This window comes from Bufo bufo, chromosome 2 (genome assembly GCF_905171765.1).
Source record: "Bufo bufo chromosome 2, aBufBuf1.1, whole genome shotgun sequence".
Taxonomy (NCBI): Eukaryota; Metazoa; Chordata; class Amphibia; order Anura; family Bufonidae; genus Bufo; species Bufo bufo.
Window position 1 is genome coordinate 251,176,715 of NC_053390.1, and position 22,637 is coordinate 251,199,351.

General features: G+C 42.5%; 1 protein-coding gene across 2 annotated transcripts in view; it reads right to left on the reverse strand.

The window, feature by feature from the left end:
- Window positions 1-20,531, reverse strand: part of LOC120988717 (thyroid adenoma-associated protein homolog) — a 71,482-nt gene extending 50,951 nt beyond the window's left edge. Inside the window, exons 1-7 of one of the 2 annotated variants that reach the window (XM_040416369.1) lie at window positions 20,391-20,531; window positions 17,450-17,627; window positions 15,609-15,695; window positions 13,459-13,486; window positions 12,642-12,790; window positions 12,037-12,159; window positions 8,716-8,836 (exon numbers count right to left, since the gene is read on the reverse strand). In XM_040416369.1, coding sequence (XP_040272303.1) covers window positions 8,716-8,836; window positions 12,037-12,159; window positions 12,642-12,790; window positions 13,459-13,486; window positions 15,609-15,695; window positions 17,450-17,627; window positions 20,391-20,518 — 814 coding nt within the window. In that variant the 5' untranslated portion in view covers window positions 20,519-20,531. The remainder of the gene's footprint in view (window positions 1-8,715; window positions 8,837-12,036; window positions 12,160-12,641; window positions 12,791-13,458; window positions 13,487-15,608; window positions 15,696-17,449; window positions 17,628-20,390) is intronic. The other variant, XM_040416370.1, reaches the window with a different exon arrangement.
- Window positions 20,532-22,637: the final 2,106 nt, after the last annotated feature.

Here is a 22,637-nt window from a genome sequence, read left to right on the forward strand (position 1 = left end):
GCAGGTCCATCTCATTCATCATTTTCTAAATGTATATTGGTATATATGGTATCAGCGCTGGAAAAAAAGAGACATGGGGCACAATCGAGTAATAAATACCTGTTCAGCTGGATGTAGGTTCGGAAATGCTCCTAGTACAGGTTCAATCTTCATAGCACTAAACAGTGCGAGGTGGGTAGCAGTTCTTCGTGCTCTACTTCAAAAAAGGCGCGCGCCGCTCCGGCCGGCAGCTGGCGCGTGCACGAAGGAGCGTGTTGGTAAGGTCCCTGACGAAGAAGTCTGCTGACTTCGAAACGCGTAGGATTTGTTTTTGGTCCTCGGAAGTATCCGTACGACAGCTGTGACGTCACACGCTACGCTCCCGGATTCCCTTACCAACACGCTCCTTCGTGCGCGCGCCAGCTGCCGGCCGGAGCAGCGCTCGCCTTTTTTGAAGTAGAGCACGAAGAACTGCTACCCACCTCGCACTGTTTAGTGCTATGAAGATTGAACCTGTACTAGGAGCATTTGAACAGGTATTTATTACTCGATTGTGCCCCATGTCTCTTTTTTTCCAGCACTGATACCATACCTTTGTATTTGATATATATATATTTTGTGGATCGAGGCAACCGATTTCCTTTAGGTACTCAGCAGCGGCTCTGTGCGCAGCAGTTCACAGAGAAAGGACATATTGTGATAGCGCAGATACAATTACTAAATTTTATATTGGTATATATGCCTTGAGCTTCTCACCATAATTTTCATGATTATTTTACATGAGTACATGAGTATCTGAAGGTACTGGTTACAAGGAGTATTGCCGACTTTCTATAGGAGAGTTTTTCTTGGTTATGTGTGGGGGTCAGACCCCTGATGCACAGAAACTCTTGTAAATCCCACCAGTCACAGCTTAATCAGTTCAAAATATTGAACCTAAAAATAAATTGGGGTAAGAAGTGGAGGTTCACTTTAAGCTGTTTGGACATCAGGAATTACTCTTAATTTAGCAATGGACACTTTCACATGCCTCTGTATGCAAATACGGATGAGAGTTCATTCCTTTGAGCCCAGATAGCACACTGACAAATACATCAGCATGATCTGTCAAAACTGGAATAAACTGACTTATATGCTCCGAACAAGAATCAAGACATCTGGATTACTTGCACCATGAGAGAAGGCAAGCCTTATATTGAAGGAATTCTCCTACTAGGAGGAGACCTAAACATAGCTTTCCACCCACATATGGACACATCCACAGGACGCTCAATAGGATACATAAAACATTACACTCTGCCCAATTAGTAGATACTTGGAGACATATCCATCGCAGATTGAATGAATCCATCCTCAGCAACCAACAATATAAAAGCTGCATAGAAATCGCCCTAATAGATTACTTTCAAAGGAATATAGATGAAACACTACCCTTTACAACAGTTTGGGAAGCCCACAAAACAGTCATTAGAGGTGAATTTATTTCAATAGCTTCACAGCTCAATAAATCTAAACAAGAAACTATATAGTGAGATTCAACAACTAGAACTACACACAAATCATCTAACTCGAGTCCAAACGACAACAATTGAGAGACATACTAAACGTGCAATCAGCTACATTTTATGTCATGGAAAAACAGACTTTTCATACATGGCGACAAAGTGTCTAAATTAATGATGTCCCTCATAAAAAAACGCAAAGCGCGCACGTACATACTCTCAACAAAACATCACTCAGGCTCCTGAGTTACAGACGCCAAAGGTATAACTGACGCATTTTGTCATTATTATAAATCCCTATATCAACTGAGAGCACAAGACACTACTGATCAAACAATTAGGAGACAGGAAGAGATCAAAGGCTTCCTCTCATCTCTTAGTCTCCCAACATTGTCGGAGGACCAACAAAGAGAGATCAGTAGGCCGTTTACGCTACTGGAAGTCCAGTCCATCCTGTCGAAGAGCCCTACGGGCAAAAGCCCAGGACCCGATGGTCTCCCTGTCTCATATTATAAATCCCTATGAGAAATTCTTCAACCCCTTCTCCTGCGCTTTTGTAACGCTGTGCTACAAGGCTCTGCATTACCGAGACAAGCACTTGAAGCACATATCTCCCTCATACACAAAGAAGGGAAATATCCAGAATTATGCAGTAATTACAGACCAATATCCCTTTTGAATAATGACCTAAAAATATATGCCATCCTTGTGTAGCAGCGTTTAAGCCCCTTGCTACCAACTCTGATATCTCCCGAACAGGTTGGTTTTGCAAAAGGTAGAGAGGGCAGGGACAATTCCATCAGACTCCTAAATCTTATGCAACAGGCTAAAATATCTCGCTCTCCATTGATCCTCTTAGGTACGGATGCGGAGAAAGCATTCGACAGGGCGGACTGGATCTTCATGACTGAAACCCTAAAACATTTCCATATTCCCGAACCCTTTATCAAAGCTATCTCCCAACTATGTACTCCTGCCCATATGCACGAGTCCCGGTCAATGGCCTATTGTCAGACCCATTCGATATCTTAAACGGTACTCGGCAAGGCTGCCCTCTGTCCCCCTCGCTATTCATTCTAGTGATGGAGACTCTAATTCAAAGCGTTCAACAACACCCTGCCATAGCAGGATATAAGTTAACACAGTAGATCACAAAGCGGCAGCCTTTGCTGACTATCTTCTTTTGATCCTCACAGACCCTGTAAAAGAATTACCAGCAGTACTAGATACATTCACCAGATTTGGTTCACTCTCTAACTTCAAAATAAACCTGAAAAAGTCAGAAGCACTAGGCATACGCACCAGTTCATGCTACACTTATGGAACAATTTAAGTCAGGCACCCGCACCTCATGGCGTTTGAATGAGAGGATTCTTCACTCAGCAAAATATATAGAAGGGTCGCGCAGATATATTAAAGAATTTTTTACATATAATGACACGGGGGAAGTTAATATTAAATCGGTATGGTGTGCGCACAAGGCCTTCGCTAGAGGGCATTTTCTTAGTTTAGCAGCAAAAGATAAAAGAGAAAGAGAAGCTCATAGAGTACGTCTAGTTAATTCTATCATTAAAAATAGTTCCCTAAATAAGAAAGTGTTTTGTGCAACACGTGAGAAAGAATTGAAAGAGCTGAGGCGGGAGTTACATGACTTGGATTTATACAAGTATGATATGGCACTCAGGCGGATGAAAGCCCAATAACTATGGGAGGGATAACAAGGCAGGCTCCTTACTGGCATCTAGGTTAAAAATGAGGCAAGGCAAAATGAAACTTCCCTATATACTTAGTGATACTGGTACAAAAATTTTTGATCCTCAATTGATAGCGGAGGAAATGGCTAAATTTTACTCGTCGCTTTATAATCTTAAAATAAATGACACAACGATCCAACCTTCAGTAGAGGGAATTGATAAATTCTTAGAGGGGGTTAAATTACTCACTATTTCCCAGTCACATCTAGAAGTTCTTCAAGCAGAAATTACTGTTGAAGACATAAATAGTGCCATTAGAGGTTTAAAACCAAATAAAGCCCCTGGTCCGGATGGCCTTACAAATAGATATTATAAGGAATTTAAAGAGTATCTGGTACCTTCACTCATGAAACTTTTTAATGAAGTGAGGCAGGGGGGGGACTTTCCGGCTGAAATGCTGGAGGCCACTATTATCACACTGCCAAAACCTGGTAAGTCACCAGACAGACCAGAGAATTTCCGTCCAATCTCGCTGTTGAATACAGATTTAAAATTATATGCAAAGATTTTGGCGGTGAGATTGGCGGAGATTCTTCCTAGCTTGGTCCATAAAGACCAAGTGGGATTTGTAAAAGGCAGACAGTCAGCAGACAGCACCAGAAGATTCATAGATTTGATTGAACTGGTGGAGCGACGTGGAACGCCTTGCCTTCTCTGCTCCTATCTTTGGATGCGGAGAAGGCGTTCGACAGGGTCCATTGGGGTTATCTGGAGAAAATATTAGACAAATTTGGTATTGTGGGGGAAGCAAAAACAGCAATATTGGCTATGTATTCTAGACCATCGGCTAAGGTTCTGGCTTCTGGTTTCATGTCTAAGGTGTTTCCCATTACGAATGGAACTCGTCAAGGGTGTCCGTTATCACCCCTAATTTTCACCTTGGTCATGGAACCATTGGCAGAATACATTAGGGGAGCAAGTAATGTTTCGGGAATACAAGTTGGAGGGACCGAACATAAAATAGGATTATTTGCGGACGACGTTATCATAGCATTAACTGAGCCGGCCAGATCATTAGTCGCAGTTATATCCATTCTGGAAGAATTTAGTGCCGTTTCGTACTACAAACTTAATGTTAATAAATCAGTAGTGTTGAATATGGGTTTATCTACTGGGGAACAAGCATTCATAGAATCTAAATTCCCGTTTAAATGGGCGGAAGATAGTATTACGTATCTGGGGGTAGAATTGCCATTTCCGTCTAAAAAACTATTTAAAGTAAACTACGAACCGCTGATAGGTAAAATAACTGAGGACATTAAAACATATGCATGTAAAGAAATATCGTGGGTAGGTCGGATAGCAACAATAAAAATGATGGTGTTGCTGAAAATTCTGTATGTGTTCAGAAATGTTCCAATTTTGGTGTCCAAAAAATATATAGCGAAATTACAATCCTTGCTGTTACGCTTTGTATGGAAAAATGCTAGGCATAGAGTAGCAGCTGATACTCTTTATAAACCAACTGCTTTGGGAGGTCTAAGTTTCCCTAACTTACTATATTATTACTACGCAGTTCTTTTGACGCCTATAAGACAAAGCCTGTTGGATCCGGATCCTCCGTTATGGGTGCAGATAGAGACAAATATGTCGGCTATAAAAAATACCAGGGTGGCTTTACAATGCCCGTATATTGATCCGGTAGGTAATGAACCCAAGTCAATAGTGATCAAAGCAGGGTTAGCGCTGTGGAAGAATGTAATTCTAGCCAAAGATTTAATTCATATGAAAAGATCAGATATACCATTAGAAGCTATAGAGCAAATGATACCAGATATTTCCTTTATCTCATGGAGACAAAAAGGAATTAAAACGGTAGGGGAGGTGTGGAGTGACTCAGGGATGCTACAATTTGCTGATATATCTCATAAATTTGAGATCCCTAATAGAGAGTTTTCTAAATATTTGAGGCTGAGATCCTTATTGAATTCTTTACCAGAAGAAGTGGGGAAACCAAACTCATTATTTGCTACATTTTTTTTCAGTATAAACAATAAGGAGAAGGGTATTTCAAAAATTTATCGGTTACTCCTTGAAATTTATAATAAAAAGTCTGTGTCGGGTTTAGATAAATGGGCCAAAGATTTGAATATGCCTTCAGATCAAATTGCATGGGAACATATATTCCCGCTCTCCCAGAAACACTCTAAATGTTCGTATCATTTGGAGGCTACTAGGAAAATAATCTATAGATGGAAGTTTTAAACCTGTGTTGGAGGTGTGGGAGGCATGATGCACATATTCTGGGAATGCACAAAGCTGGAGCATTTTTGGAGAGATGTGTCTAACATGCTTACTTCATTTTTTAACTTAGCTTTCCCCTTTACTCCAGATCTAGTCTTATTACTTAATGGGTTGCATTTAGTGCCAAAGGTATATTGTACGATAGTTTTTCATATATTAACGGCTGCCAAAATTCTCATAGCTAAATATTGGAAGTCTAACAGGGTTCCGGACATTTCAGAGATAATCAATCGAGTCAGCTTTCATTGTGAAATGGAAGGTACCTTGGCCTCGTGTCAGGGAAGGTTTAAACAATACTTGAACAGCTGGGGGAAGTGGAAAGAAAAATTTTCATCTGCCAGTGGATGAGAAGAGAGTTGGGGGAGATCTTTGGGAGTAGGTGTTCCTTATTTGTTATGGTAAGGAGTGTATAAGTGCATAGGAGGATGGAGACCATTGTCAGACCCTTGAATCACCAAGTGAGCGTTATGAATACCGTTCACGCATATGTCATAAATGTAAAGGGGGCATTAATATGGACTATGGACCATGGACAGGTTGTTGTTATTATTTTGTTGTTCTTATTTGTTCTCTTCCCTATGTCCCTCCCACCTTGTCCCTAACCTGATGCGGGCATATAATGGAGAAAATGTCATGATGTCTGTACAAGCTGCTATTTTCTAATGCCTGTATCACTTTGTCTTAAAAATTTAATAAAAATATTGTGAAAGAAGCACTAGGCATAAATATCTCTCAAGAAATAAAGAACAAACTTGAAAGCCAATTTCCATTTAAATGGGCAATAAATTATATAACGTATTTAGGAATCAAACTAAGCGCACGTTGGGCAGACCTGACTAAACTTAACTACATAGCACTACTACAAAACTCTTTAAATGAAATAGAATCCTGGACAGCTCCCTTCATATCCTGGATAGGAAGGAAAAACTTACTAAAAGGACTCATTCTCCCAAAATTCATTTACCTGTTTCAGATGTTACCGATCAAGATACCCAAGACATATTTTATAAAAACCAGATCACTATTCTCAAATTACTTTTTGAAAAACAAGCGACCCAGATTGGGTTTCTCGACACTAACACTACCCAAACAACTAGGTCGTCTGGGGTTCCAGATCTATCCTTGTATCATACAGCAGCAGTACTTTCTAGAATAATTCACTGGGCTAGACCCACAACAGACAAATTACATGTAGCACTAGAATCTTCCTCCCCGATACCCCTGAAGACACTGCTGATAGCACCAACTGCCTACTAAGGCTACTTTCACACTCACGTTTTGTGCGGATCCGTCATGGACGGATCCGTTCAGATAATACAACCGTCTGCATCCGTTCTGAACGGATCCGTACCCATTGACTTACATTGTGTTCCAGGACGGATCAGTTTGGCTCAGTTTCATCAGACGGACACCAAAACACTACAAGCAGCGTTTTGGTGTCCATCTCCAAAGCGGAATGGAGACTGAACTGATGCAAACTGATGCATTCTGAGAGGATCCTTATCCATTCAGAATGCATTAGAATGCAAACTGATCCGTTTTGGACCGCTTGTGAGAGCCCTGAACGGATCTTACAAATGGAAAGCCAAAACGCCAGTGTGAAAGTAGACTTACACATACTAACCTTTAAAAAAGCCCTAACTCAAGAAGTAACACACTTATTGAAAGTACAGGCATCACATCTCCTACTGGCCCCTTCCCCGTTAGCTACAGTGAGAGACCCACTGAGGCTATACACTGCACAAAGACACCTGGATTCCCCAGGCCGTTTACACACCATGGACATACCTCTAGAAAACGTCATGGAAAATGGACCGGTGAAGTCTCTTGTCGACATAAATAATTCAACAAAAGAAACCTCCTAGAATATAATAAACTCAAAAAGGCACTTCACTCCTATATCACATGGGCAATTGGACAGACAACTGACAACTCAAAACCCTAATGGCACAACAGAACACACCGGCCAAGGTGCTATCAAAACGTTACAATCTACTCCTAACTAGACCGGTCCCACCTAAAGGAGCCTATACTGTATATGCCTCTGGGAAAGAGACTTAGGAATTAAGCTATCACCCAAAGCAATCTCTAACATTTACAAATGTTCACATGGACCATCTTCTTGTATAAAACTACAAGAACATTTTTGATACGGTCCCGATGGTATATAACCCCGGTTAAAACTAATATTTGGTATCCATCTATCCCTGACACTTGTTGGAGATGTAATTTGGAAAGAGGGACATACACATTTGGTGGTCCTGCTCGAAACTAACAATGTTCTGGAACGCTGTCTTAGAGATTGCCAAAAACATCTGTTCATGAACAACTATACCTTCACCTGCCTTGACATGCTTAGGTTGGAATGAAGAGAAACAAAATGTGCAAAGTAAATCCCTTCTTTCGTTTCTACTAGCAGCCGCTAAATTTCTAATCCCCCCGTTGTGGAGACCGACAACTTACCCCACAATACCTCAATGGTTGCATAAAGTGAACCATATATACAGTATTGAAGAGATTGTCGCGATAACCCAACACACCCAGAGTAGATTTATGACACTTTGGGCCTCATGGGTTGCATATCGCAACTCTACCTTTTTCCTTAACCACATGTCGGAAGAAAGTAACCCACAGGAAGTTGCCAAAAGAGATATATGAGACGAAACAACCAACAGTGACAATACTCACTCTTTCTACACCTCCGTATATATTAATTAGTGGTCTCGGGCTCACATCCCCTCTCCTCCTCCCCTCTTCTTACCCCTTTCTTTCACGTTCTACTCCCTATCACACACAAACATTACATACTTACCACATGGTTATTGTACAAGTTATTTAACTTATTCTTTTGTTTACACAAGGCAATTCATCCAGTTATTAAAGTTGTTTTACTGAAGTCAATCAACACAAGACAAAGACAGACAAGACTTTTCCCAAACTACACAAATCAAAGTCTTACAGATTCCAACATCAGAACTGGGACTGCGGCACTATTTCCTCTAGTATACCAATACGAACGGTCTAACTATTTACTATGCAATACTCATCCAAACAATGTAGACTGGAATATATTATATGCTGTGTACTACAGTAGATTGTACTATATTGCCTTCCCATTATAATGCCTTGTATTGTCTTTCATATAAATGATTGTTAAACCACAATAAAAAGAAAATTGAAAAGAAAATCTAGATTATGTAAAATAGGTATTTACAATATAGGTTCCAATTCCTCACCAGTCTCAAAATGCTGTACAAGGTTCAGAGCAGCAAGAGCTGCTGACTCCACTACTGGTCCTGTATTTGCCAGGGAGGCCACAGCAGTCCCAGCTAATAATCGAGCATCACGGCTGAGATTCTTTAAAAAAATAAAATAAAATAGTTAAAATATATATTGCATGATAGCAGACGATGTCAGTATTATGTTACACCAAGGGCAACACATACATGTCCTCTCAAGTGTCACTACAAGTAAAATTATTTTTTGTAACTTCTCTATGTCTTCACCATAACCCAAAATTTTAATAATAAATAGCGTAAGAGGGTTTGTAAGAGGGTAGAGGAAACCTTTACACTGGTAATACTACCCTCAGCAAACCCTTGCAGCATCACAACAAAGGTGCTATACAAAGATGAAAATGAAAAATTAGTACATGTGTACATAGTGGCAGAATTCAGACACATATAGGATACTTTTATGTATTTTTTTAAGCATGCAACTATAGGAAAAAGCAGCGGCCAATCTGTGCGCATAGGTCAGCTCTTTTTCCTATAAAATGCAAGTATGGCCACTGCTGCTGAATTGCAGGGTGGTCGTAATACCTGGACACAAGAAGTGCATAATGTGATGAAAAAATTTATTAAGCCAGCAAAAGAGGCATTATGGACAGGACAATCACAGTACATTAGTGTCTTGTAATAACTTGGTCTACATGATAAATGCCATTTGCTGAAGTGAGACAACCCCTTGAATATCGGAGGTTTTTTCGTTTTCATTTTTCTTCCCTGTCTTCACCTTATTTTTCGTTCACATAGTCACATGAGGGCTTATTTTTTTGCAGGACAAGTTGTACTTTCTAATGCTGCCATTTAACATGGCATACAATGTACTGGGAAGCAGGAAAGAAAATTGGTTGGAATCTGAAAAAATGGCAATTCTGCCACAGTTTTACAGGTTTTGTCCCTATGGGGTTCCCTATGCGGTAAAACTGACTTGTGCTATTTATTCTCTGGGTAAGTGCAAATACAAAGCTACCACATTTGTATAGGTTTTCTTGTGTTTTAATAATGAAAAAAAATAGAAACTTTGAAAAATATATTCTAAACCTCCATAACTTTTTTATAGTTATGTCTATGAGTTATGTGGGGGCTAACTTTTTGTGGAACGATCTGTAGTTTTTATTGATACCATTCTGGAGTGTGTGTGACATTTTGATCACATTTTATTCAATATTTTGGGGTACGCGAAGTGATGAAAAAATGTGAATCGACCTTTTAGATTTATTCCCTTTACGTCATTTGCCGTATGGGATAAATATTTTTAAGTTTTAATAGTGCAGATGTTTTCAGACGTGGCGGTTCCTATTATGTTTATTGTTTATGTATTTATTTTTTTATTCTACGCATACCCACATGGGTGAATAAAAGCATTTTATTCATTTTTTACAGATTTTGCTGCCTTTTTGCTACTTTGTGTATTGGGCAATAGTCAAGTCCCTTCGGGTGTGCACCCTTTTTTTTAATGTTTTTTTTAGAGATGGCTCACCTACTAATCAACATATGGAGTAGTGGGTGCTCCTGCTAAAAAGATCCACCCAATCTTCACAAAATTTGAATTAGTATAAATAAATAGTAGGGCACACCTACACTTGGTTACACATGGAGTTGGTATTTGAACAATGCAATTTTATTGAACATCTAAAAATAATAATAAAATCGTATAATGTAAAATACAGATATCACATGCACATATATAATAAAAATAATATGATAAAATGGAAGTAGAGTCTCTATAAATCCTTGATGTACATAAATCCCAATAAAGTGGCTTGATGTAAATAGCGATGTTTGTCTTGATAGTTTCACCAACCTGACCGATTGGAGTGAGACATGCGTATCTTTTATGCGGATAGTCTTTTTTGGTGCTCAATTGTATCAATTGTGCGCACCATAAGAGAGCAAATTACTTTTGAGGTAGTCTATAGTATAATGTATGGTACTTGAATATCGCTGTTTGTATCTAGATTCAGCATTAGCTTACTCACTGTTTCGCTGGATTTGCCGGTTTGCTGTATATATCGTGGCATCCCACGTGTGACTTGATTTTTGCAAGCAGTGATCCGGCCTCCAGAAATATGTCCAGCGGTATGTATCTCACATGGGACTTGGGGGATCTTCGGTGACTAGATGCGGATGTGCCTGTATAGTGAATCTCTGGTAGTGAACTTGTGCATATAGTCAATTTGGCGCAAGACCAGGTTTCACTCAATGTATGATTTTTCGGCGTTCCACTTGTAGGTCACGTCACCGATCCCTCTCCCTGTTAGTTACCTGAAGCGCTTCAGTTTTCGGATTAATTTCTTACTTCATGAGAATTATTTAGCATTTACCATACGCGTTTTGGAGTTAACTACGACTCCTTCCTCCTTCCCTTTTTTGTTTAAGTTAGATGTAATGCTGCCAGATTTTTGCTATATATATATATATATATATATATATATATATATATATATAAATAAAATTTTATTTTATTTTTTTAGCCCCTCTAGGAGGCTACAATATGCAGTAGTCAGATTTTTTTTTTGCTTAGACTGTATTTCCATAGAACTACAGTATAAGTTCTATTTGCGGTTATCCTATGGAGGCCTGCATCCTGCCGCATAAGAACTGCAGCTCTGATACGCTCAGTCAGAGAGACTCAGTGCATCAGAAAGAAGGAACGCCTCCAACAATCGCCACACAGGGGAGTCGGTCCTAACCTGTAAGCGCGTGCTTCGAATTCATCGATCATCGGCATCTAAAGGGGTAAATGCTATGGTCAGCATTATTGCTGGTCGTAGACATTAGCCCTGGGCCTCTGCTGTTTGAAATAACAGAGACCCGCTGGCTAAGGCGCCTAGGAGCGGGTGCCATATTTAAAGTCCATAAGAGTTAAAGGGGTTTTGTGAGATTTTAATACTGATGACCTATCCTCTGGCACGGGTGCTCCTGTGAGCGCTATGGCCTTCTTTCAGCTTTTCCTAGGCCAGTGATGACACATTCATCTGTCGTGTGGCCTAGATACAGTTCAGCCCCATTGAAGTGAATGGGGCTGAGCTGCAATACCAAGCACAGCTGCTATAGAATGTATTGTGCTGTGCTTGGCGAGTGGTGAAGGCTGCAGTACTTTACAGAGCGCTGGTGCCTTCCCAAACAGCTGATCAGCGGGGGTCCTGAAAACCCTTTTAAACATGCATACAGCAGAGCAAAATGAAGAAAAGATAGACTTTTTAGTTACATCCCGATATAATCAATGGATCAGATGTATAGAATTGGCATAAAGTACTAAAATTGTTATACCTGGTCTGTAATTATTTGCAGGAGTGATTCCAGTATGCTTTCCACAAGGTTTGGTGTACAGGAAGAATCCCATACCAGTAGGCCAATACTGTCTGCAAGCTCTCGAAACAGCTGAAGGCACAACTAGAGGGAACACAATGACAGAATGAATATCCTAAAAACAGACCCAGCCTTCTTAATTAAAAACTAATCTGAGAAACCAATGTTAAAAAAATAAACTTTAAATAAAAACAACAGTAAAATTAATTTAATCGGGAGTTGAAGATAAAGTACAAGTTGAAAAAAGGTGCTGTCCAGCGATATGTGAAAAAATTGAAAAAGATGCAACTTTTTAGTATATTTTGCATTTCAATTACTCAACAATTTACCCTTTACGGATGCAGCCTATTTTGGTCTTAAAGGGGTTCTCCTCTCTGAGCCTAGTATGGCCGCGATGGTAATAACCACCGTAAGCGTTGGCCAGTGGAGGCTGAGTTATATACATGGCCGAGTGGCTGGCGCTCTGCTGTTTCCATGACTCTCATAGCAGTGAATGGGAACTACGCAAACAGTATAGAACAGCAGGCTATGCTGTTTCTGTACGTTCTGCAAGATTTTCAACTTACTTTAACACTGAGATGACAGTAATCAGCACTTTGAGCAAATTCTCCATGTAACACTGAAGATAAAGTTAAAGACATTTTTGAAAGTAAAGCTTGTAGATTTTTTGCAAAATATGTCCGTCCAGAGGGGCTTCCTTCCAAACACATACATACTGCAAAAGATAAAAACATGCAGACTGCAATGACTACATATGTGACAACAAAATCCAAATAAATATAAGCACAAAGCATAAATATAGGCAGATACATACAAACTCTACAATTCTAGTCAATAGGACACGTTATAAGGACACTTTCACACTAGCGTTTTTCTTTTCCGTGACTGAGTTCCGTCAAAGGGGCTTAATACCGGAAAAGAACTGATCAGTTATATTCCTATGCATTCTGAATGGAGAGAGATCCGTTCAGGATGCATCAGGATGTCTTCAGTTCAGCCACTGAACGGCGTTTTGGCATGCTGCGGTATTATCTTCGTCCAAAAGTCTGGATCAGTTGCCGGAATGCCAGATCCGGCATTAAATTTACATTGAAATGTATTAGTGCCAGATTAAAAATAGCGCAATGCCGGATCCGTCCTTCCGGTCTGCGCATGCGCAGACCGGTAAATATGTGAAACAACTATATAACGGATCCGTTTCTCCGAATGACATACGGAGAGACGGATCCATTCTTGCAATGCATTGGTAGGATGGATCCGCATCCTGATCCGTCTACAAATGCTGTCCATTTGCATGCAGATTGCCGGCGACGGAACTGCTTGCCGGATCACTCCGCCGCAAGTGTGAAAGTAGCCTAAGAATAATATATTAGGGAGTCCTACCTGTATGCAGTTCCACAAGCTGGAACACCTATGATAAAAACGACAATGACAAATTATTTATAAGAATAGCTGCACATCATTAAGCATTTTAAGGAAAATGCCATTATTTAAATCTTTTAATAAACGTATGTGCCATTAGAGAACAATGGGCTGACATAGTCTGCAGTCATCTCATTACAGATCTGGGGGATTAAAAGGGTTATCAAACTTCAAGAAAAGCAAAAAATACAAACTAATGTAAACGTTACAAACAAAAATAAAAGATACACTACTCTCTTCTTCCTTCCTCTAGTGATCCAACTATTGGCTGCAGCAGTCACATGCATGCTGCTGGCATTATGGCACCGTGCAGGGTGTTTTTGGGCTTCTGGTCCTTGCCACCTATAGGTGCTGTGTTGTGGCAGTCACCCTGTGGAGCTGTATAGAGTAGGGAGCCACTCACAAGAGGCTGTCTTGATGTGTTGAGTGGGCCTCTGCATTTTGATCAAAACCTATACTAGGTGCCTCAATATATATGTTTATAGACTGCGCTGAGAAGCAATGCATCTGTGATCCATATCTTTTTTTTGCCCTACAATTAGCACAATGCTAAGCAATGGTTCCATTACAATTACAAGTAAAAGACTTGACTTTTGTAGCCACTGATTAGCTGCAGCAGTCTCAAGTTGACCTCCTGTATACGCAGACTGGGAGGACTGTTGGAGCTTCTGCACTGAAAATACCGGTGGGGACAAAAAAAAATTTGTTTGAGAACATAGGCATTCCGTTATAGAATTCCGTTATGGTCAGTGGTAAAGGAATCCATAACGCAATTCTGCTTTTACCACCAAACGAAGCGTGAACGAATTTCATAACATGACGGCACCTGGGGGCGGTGAGTGGCGAGCTGATGGCACTGTGGGGAAATGATGCACTAGGGCTGATCGCACAGGGGGGAACGAAGGGTGTTGGGGACTGATGGCAGGGGGTCTGATGAGTTTTTATAAAAGGACAGTCTATTAATTAATTTTTTCTAAAAGCCAATTGGAGTTCCGTCTCTGAGCTCTGTGCCACATTTAAGGGAAATATGCTCTATTCCAAGTATAGAGGTGAGATCCGCACCTATCAGACATTGGGGCATATTCTAGCAATATGCCCCCAATGTTTAAAATGGGAATACCCTTTTATTGTTAAAAAAAAAAGTTTCAGCAAGAAACTTATATATATATATATATATATATATATGTAAAATAACAATGAAAGCGGCACAGCGATCAGAAGAGTTGCAGGGTGCCAGCGGCTGTGGAGGCGATCCAACATCCATTAAAATAAAAAAGTTCCATGGCACTCCCACTGATGTGATTCAAAAGTAATGTTCTTTAATCACCAAAGTGACGTTGCAGCCCTCTTACTCGGACTTACTGCTTGAATCAGGCTTCAATAGCCAGCAAGTCAGCCTGCTTTCCCGGCATAACTCCCAGACTGACAGCCTGGGATGTGCTTTATTTCCCCCTAACGATCCCAGCTGGACTACACCTGGGTATCCCTCAGGGAAAACATGCCCTAAAGGGGGTGGACTGGGGAAGTCCCAATACCAAACCTACCTTCCCAGTCCAAATAAAATCCAGCCCTTGAACTTTAACAACAATAGCTTTAGCAACTACGTTTGCGGAAGCCTGCGACATCTTTCTGGATTTTACTTACCTCACCCAGTTAATGAACCCGAGTGGGACATACACCCCTTCCAGGACTTTACCGTACACTTTACCACTAATATATATATATATATATATATTCCTGCCCATCTCTTAACAGGTTAACCTGGTGTGCTGACCACATCCATGTCTGTTCCGCGTCACCCGCCAAAAAATAGAACATGTATTACGGACAAAAATTGGACAGTTCTATAGAAAGCTGGTCGTTCTGTTACGCAAAATGTGTAATGTACACAGCTGGTATCTGTGTTTTGTGTATCCGCAATTTGCAGACCGCAAAAGCGGCAACGGCCATGTGCATGAGCCCTACAGGGGTTCTCATCACATTTTGTCTAATTAGCACATGGTACTAACCTGTGGAGGGAAGATGTTTTCTTGCGTACATTTACCTTAATAAATATGAACTACAATGTAAGAAAACTCTAGTAGAAGTGTTTTATGTCAACTTAATCTCACCTCCTTACTCTGTAAGAGGCAAGCCAAAAATGGTTCTCTGTGCTGTGCCACAAGGTTTGGTCTGTCCTGGGAAATCCTTTCTAGAACCTGAGGAAAACAACAGAGGTGCATATGTTCACTCAGAACGTCATTTTATTAAACCAATCAATAAGGAATCATTTCCTTTGCACAAAACACTATAAGAGCACCTCATATACGTTTGTAAAGTAACAGAATTTTATAACTGTAGATTTCATGTGTTTCCAGTCAGTCTATTCATGAATATAAACATATAGATTAAATACACGTAAAGAAATATTAGTAGCCAGGATTACTAAGGCTACTTTCACACCTGCGTTCGGGTGTCCGCTTGTGAGCTCCGTTTGAAGGGGCTCACAAGCGGCCCCGAACGCAGCCGTCCGGCCCTAATGCATTCTCAATGGAGGCGGATCCACTCAGAATGCATCAGTCTGGCGGCGTTCAGCCTCTGCTCAGCAAGCGGACACCTGAACGCTGCTTGCAGCGTTCGGGTGTCCGCCTGGCCGTGCGGAGGCAAGCGGATCCGTCCAGACTTACAATGTCAGTCAATGGGGACGGATCCGTTTGAAGATGACACAATATGGCTCAATCTTCAAACGGATCCGTCCCCCATTGACTTACAATGTAAAGTCTGGACGGATCCGTTCAGGCTACTTTCACACTTAGAATTTTTTCTAAGTTATAATGCAGATGGATCCGTTCTGAACGGATACAAACGTCTGCATTATAGGAGCGGATCCGTCTGAGCAGACATCAGACGGACCCGCTCTGAACGGCAGTGTGAAAGTAGCCTAATCAAGGATTTTTGGGGTTTTACATTACCAATATATCGATGACTTATCCACAGGACAGGTCATCAGGTCAGCGAGGGTTACACCCGGCACCCCCACCAATCAGCTGTTAGCAGCAGTAGTGGTTCCAGAAGTAAACAGCGTACGGACACGGAATACCACAGCTCTGTGCACTGTGTAATGGCAATTCTCAAGTATAGCAGCTAAGGGTTCATTCACATGTCCATTAGGTAAATACAGTATTCTGTCCTGGCAGAGGGGCACTGCCAGATCCCCATTCACTATAAATGGATTTGACAGACATCAGTCAGGCTGGTCCACAGCATAAATACCAGATTTCTGCCAGAAAACCACTGCTGCACGCAGCAGTATGTCTCTGGAGAATGCCAGCATTCGGATCTCATTATAGTGAATGGGGATCTGGCGGTGCTTGGCTATGCCTGATTCGGTAGCTCTGGTAGTCTGCTCCTCTTCCTGAAGAGAGTACCGGATTTACCTAACGGAGATGTGAACCTATCCTTAGCTCCAATGTACTTGAAAAGGAGTTGAGCTGCAATACCCAAGAACAGCCAATACACAGTGTACAGAGCTGTAGTGTACCTGTCGAGCTGATCGGTGGGGTGACACCCCGACTGATCTCATACTGATGACCTATCCTTTTTTGGTCCTGGAAAGGCTTCATTCTGTGAATGGAGTTGACACAGAGGCAAAAAGACTACACTATGGATCCTGTGTCTCCGATAGACGCATTCTCTCCTAGAAGTAATGCAAGGGAATAATACAGCATGCATCAAACCACAGAATATATAGGGGAAAACCTTTATGAGTCTCTATATAGAGTAGAAGACACACAGAGGGATAATACAAGCCTACTGAATTCTACAGGCACTGTACATATAGATTATTTTAGGCATCTGTAAGCGTGGATCCCGACAGAAGAAAACTTCACTTCCTCAGTCCTGCATGTAATGAATGCCGCAATGTAGGTCTGTCATGCAACTACCTACTGCTGTCAGACCCCCTTTAATTTACCTTTTCTAGCTTCAGGAAAAAACTGGAAGAGCTGCTACAAGCCATCTGCGTGGTGAAGATATAATGGAGTAATGGAAGCAGCTCATCACCAGAAAGGGTTTTCAGTACAGGTGCTGCTGCTTCTAACGCCTGGACAGCCTCATCTAGATGCTTGTCTTTACAGCGCTTCACTGATGATCTGCGGAGAAATAGACAATACCATGACAAAAGGATTGCCAAAAGCAGAAGATGTGGGAGTGGGCAGCACATAGTTAGCACTGCTGAAATCCCGGGGATCAAATGTGACCAACATCTGCATGGACTTTTACCATCATCCCCTCTAATGCTACTACAAGTGAGCCTGGAAGAGGCTGGGTTCAGACTGAATCATTTCTGTCTACACAGTGAGCATGGCAGTTTTACGTTGCTAGGAATTTCATAGCTACCAATGGTAGTAACAGTTCCAGCATCAGTACAACACACATAGTGAACTTGCCGGCTGTAGTGCAGTGCATTTTTGGACGCAGCAGAAGGTGTTTCTGTGGCAGAAGCAATGCCAGTGATCATTGTCCCAATACTATATAAAAATGCAGAAATCTTTAAATGGATTTTCCAGGATGTTTATAGCCTCAGGATAAGCCATCATTCAGATCGGTGGGTCCTACATTCCACGCTGCCACCAGTCAGCTGTTTGGGAGCAGCGCTGCAGTATCCAGCTCTGTCCACTCCACAATGGAGAGAGATTGGTGGCTCCAGCGCCGGAGCTACTCCGGAATGTTAAAGGGGTTGTCCAAGTTATATTTATTGATGACCTATCCTCAGGATAGGTCATCAATATCAGATCGGCGGGGGTACGACAGCCGAGACCCCTGCCGATCAGCTGTTTGAAGAGAAGGCGCGCGCCGTGCCAGCGCTGCCTCATTTTCATTGTTTACAGGTGTAATTACATCCAAGCCGTCCCATTCATTTCAATGGGACGGCTCGTTCCTATACACTTCTATAGGAGTGATCCGTCCAATTGAAATGAATGGGACGACTTGGATGTAATTACACCTGCTCACTGCTGCAGATGCAACGACGAGCAGGTAAACAATGAAAAGGAGGCAGCGCTGGCATGGCGCACGCCTTCTCTTCAAACTGTTGATCGGCGGGGGTCCCGGCTGTCGGAACCCCAGCTATCTGATATTAAATATGCTGCCTCTGTATACATACATTTAGCATCAACACAGTCTAGGGGCCTCCATTACAGTCCTCGGGAAGCCACCCAGCTCTCCAAAGATCCTGAAAGATAATTCTGCCATTATAATTCCCTTTTCCCATATTGCTGCATAATCAGGCAGGTTTGCCATGCGAGAGGTTTCACCAGCTAGGTAACCACCAATGAGATATACGGGAGACCAATGTAGTCATATAGCATACTCACTGTTGTCCTGATGCCATATGTATGTACCAGGTGTGGTCACCATTATGATGACCCTGTGGAGGTTTTTACCCAGCTCTCCCACACTGTTATGTAGTGATAATTCCCCCCATATGGCCAGACTGACTTATCACCCTGCTTTCCTACGACCCTGCACAGCACAGACTACTGAGCCCCAATACATTGTGTGTGTCTATGATACAGTATCAGAGCAGCAGGACATCACAGCCCTGCACAGGATGTTACCCAGCTTTCCCTCACTGCACAATACCAGTTCTGCCTAGATACACACAGATATACTGTAGGATAATTAGTCGGATTGCTATTCAGGAAACCAAGGTAAGAAACCTTTTGCTTTTTTAGCCCAAAAATATGATTCCCAAGTGTCCATAGTCTTTAAAAGGGGATGACCAAAGACGCTCTGTCTGGTAGTCATTTCCCATTCTGAACACTGCCCCTGTGATGGGACCTCACAGCATTATAATGATCTATAATGCTGCGTATCCCAGCCCGCCAGCGGCTGTAATGAACTGTACTCACATAATGCCATCAGTTCAAATCATTACAGCTAATGACGGGCAGGGACACACAGCATTATAAATCATTACAAGGCCTCATGCACACCACCGTTGTGTGTTTTACGGTCCACAAAACACAGATGGCGTCCGTGTGCGTTCCACAATTTGAGGAACGGTGCGAAGAGCCATTAATATAACTGCCTATTCTTGTCCGCAAAACAGACAAGAATAGGACAGGTTAAAAATTTTTTGCAGACCACGGAACAGAGCAACGGATGCGGAAAGCACAGAGTGCTGTCCGCATCTTTTGCGGCCCCATTGAAGTGTATGGGTCCACATCCGAGCCGCAAATACTGCGGCTCGGATGCGGACCAAAACAACGGTCATGTGCATGAGGCCTTATGCAGTATAGTCCCATTACAAGAGCAGAGTTCAGGCCAGGAAACTATGCTCCCACACGGAGCGTGTTTCCCCACTGTCAACTCACTTGTCTGGGATGGGCCTAAGTGTATGGTCACACATTCAGGTTTATGCAGTTTCAGAAGTGAAAATCAGAAGTGGATCATAAAAGGAGAGAACATATTAAGGGCTGATACTTCTCGTTTACTCCCGGGGGCGGTTTCGCGGCGGCAGGCCGGGGGCGGTTTCGCGGCGGCGGTCTCGCGGCGGCAGGCCGGGGGCGGTCTCGCGGCGGCAGGCCGGGGGCGGTCTCGCGGCGGCAGGTCGGGGGCTGTCTCGTGGCGGCAGGTCGGGGGCGGTTTTGTGGCGGCAGCAGACTTTTGTCCGCGTCGAAAATAAAGGAAAACGAAATGGTGCTGTAAACCTACCATAACATGTACATTTTGGTGCGAAAACGCTGAGAAATCTACATAAAAACTTGTGCAGCAGCAGCAGCAGGCACTACGCCTTACACCGCAGGAAGCACATAACCTGCTCACTGCTATCAGGCAATGTGCAGTAATGTACGGACAGCTCGTCAGTACACACTGCATGGCTATATGAGGGAAGATGGACGGGCACTCACTCTGCGAACTGCCTGAGCGCCTGCACCGCTGAACACAGTGAATGCAGCCCCCGCTCCTGGTAGAAACGAGCACACTGCCCGGGCTCCTGCACCATCTCTCCAGCGTGTGCCATCCTGGAAGCAGCCATCAGCTGTCACCCCTGACCTCACCACAGTGTACTTTCCACCAGTGGTAACGATGTACGCGCTGCACATCGCCCCCTGCTGACGCGGAGGAGAACTGACACCGGAAAGCAGCTGCTCTGCAGCTTTGACCATGGGGCCGACGTGCACCGGTCTCTATGAAAGCAGAGCAGTTTTCCACTGTATTTGTGTCTTGTGATGCAAATACAGTTGATATATTACAGCAGGAGCCTGTGCTGCAATCCTGAGGGGTCATGGGGACAGGACAGCAGCATCCCTTATACAGGGTGAAACCTGGGTCAGTATTGTCGACCAGCCTGCTTTTACTTCGGGATCTACACAGGACAGTGAAAGAGTACTTTATGAGAAACTGCCAAGAAGTTGAAATGAAGGTCAGAGAATTGTACATGTTGTTAGGGTACTTTCACACTTGCGTTAAACTGTTCCGGCAGTGAGTTCCGTCCTAGGGGCTCTATACCGGAAAAGAACTGATCAGTTTTATCCTAATGCATTATGAATGGAGAGTATTCCGTTCAGGATGCATCAGGATGTCTTCAGTTCAGTCACTGTACGGTTTTTGGACGGAGAAAATACCGCAGCATGCTGCAGTATTTTCTCTGTCCAAAATTCTGGAACATTTGCCGGAATGCTGTACCCGGCATTATTTTCCATTGAAATGCATTAATGCCGAATCCGACCCCAAGTGTTCCGGAAAAACGGATCGGGGTTTGCAGTCTGCGCGTGCTTAGACCTTTAAAAATGTGAAAAAGATAAATACAGGATCCGTTTTTCCGGATGACAACCTGAGAGACTGATCTGGTATTGCAATGCATTTGTGAGACGGATCCGTCTACAAATGCTGTCTGTTTGCATAGCGATGGAACGGTGAAAGGTATGAAAGTACCCTAAGCCCTGCTTGGTGACTCTCCTCCACATCGCAGCCTTCTTATCCACACTGTAGTTCATTCAAAACATTTCTTGATTTTTCCTGTAAGAAGAAACCACTTTTCTTTTGAATTCACAACAGTAAATAAAAAAAAAGTCCATACCTCCCCAACCATCCTGCATTTCAGTGGCTGAGGTATGTCCTGATTTCAGCTGAATCTGCATTCTGAGGATGCAGTGGTGACACAGAGAGCCCCCAGCTCCCTGCTCCACCATTCACCGGCCGCACTTCTCCCCAACAACCATGTGCCACAGACACAGCCCTGACTTGAACCCAATCAAACATCTCCGGAGCGACTTGAAAATGGAGGTCTAACCAATGGTCCCCATCCAACCTGAGAGAGCTTGAGAGGATCTGAAGAGAAGCCTGGCAGAAAATCTCCAAATCCAGATGTCTAAACCTTGTGGCATCATCCCCAAGAAGACTGGAGACTGTAATCACTGGCAAAGGTGCTTCCACTAAGTACAGAGTAAGGCTACATTCACACGACCGTATGTGTTTTGCGGTCCGCAAATTGCGGATCAGAAAAACACGGATACCGGACGTGTGAATGTAGCCGGCCCTATCATAGAAATGCCTATTCTTGTCCGCATCTTTTGCAGCCTCATTGAAATGAATGGGTCCGCACCCGTTCCGCAAAATTGCGGAACGGATGTGGAGCCAAAAATACGGTCGTGTAAATGTAGCCTAAAGGGTCTGAATACTTATGTCAATGCAAGATTTTAGTTTTTCCTCTTCAATAAATTAGCAAAGATTTTGAACCTTCTGTTTTCACTTTTCATCATGGGGTACTGAGTGCAGAATGATTTATTTTTGATTTATTTTTTAAGACAAGACCACAACATAATATGTAAGAAAAAAAGTGAAATGGTCTGAAGACTTTCCGAATGCATTGTATGTATACACTCCTCAACAATTAAATAGAACCGTTCACCACTCCTGACATGTCTGTGTTAATAGCCTCATGCATCCCCCATGTAATAACCATTCTAGAACATCTAGTCTTATGGCTCTATGTTGTGCCATTCCTTTATTATTTCTACTAGAAGTTATGAGTGAATTGCTAGCAGTCTGCAGTAAGGGTACAGAGGGGAGGTAACCAGTTAGGGGGTGTACACTGTGCAGGTACATAGCCCCAACTAGTTACCACCCCTCTGTACCCTTAGGCCTCTTTCAGG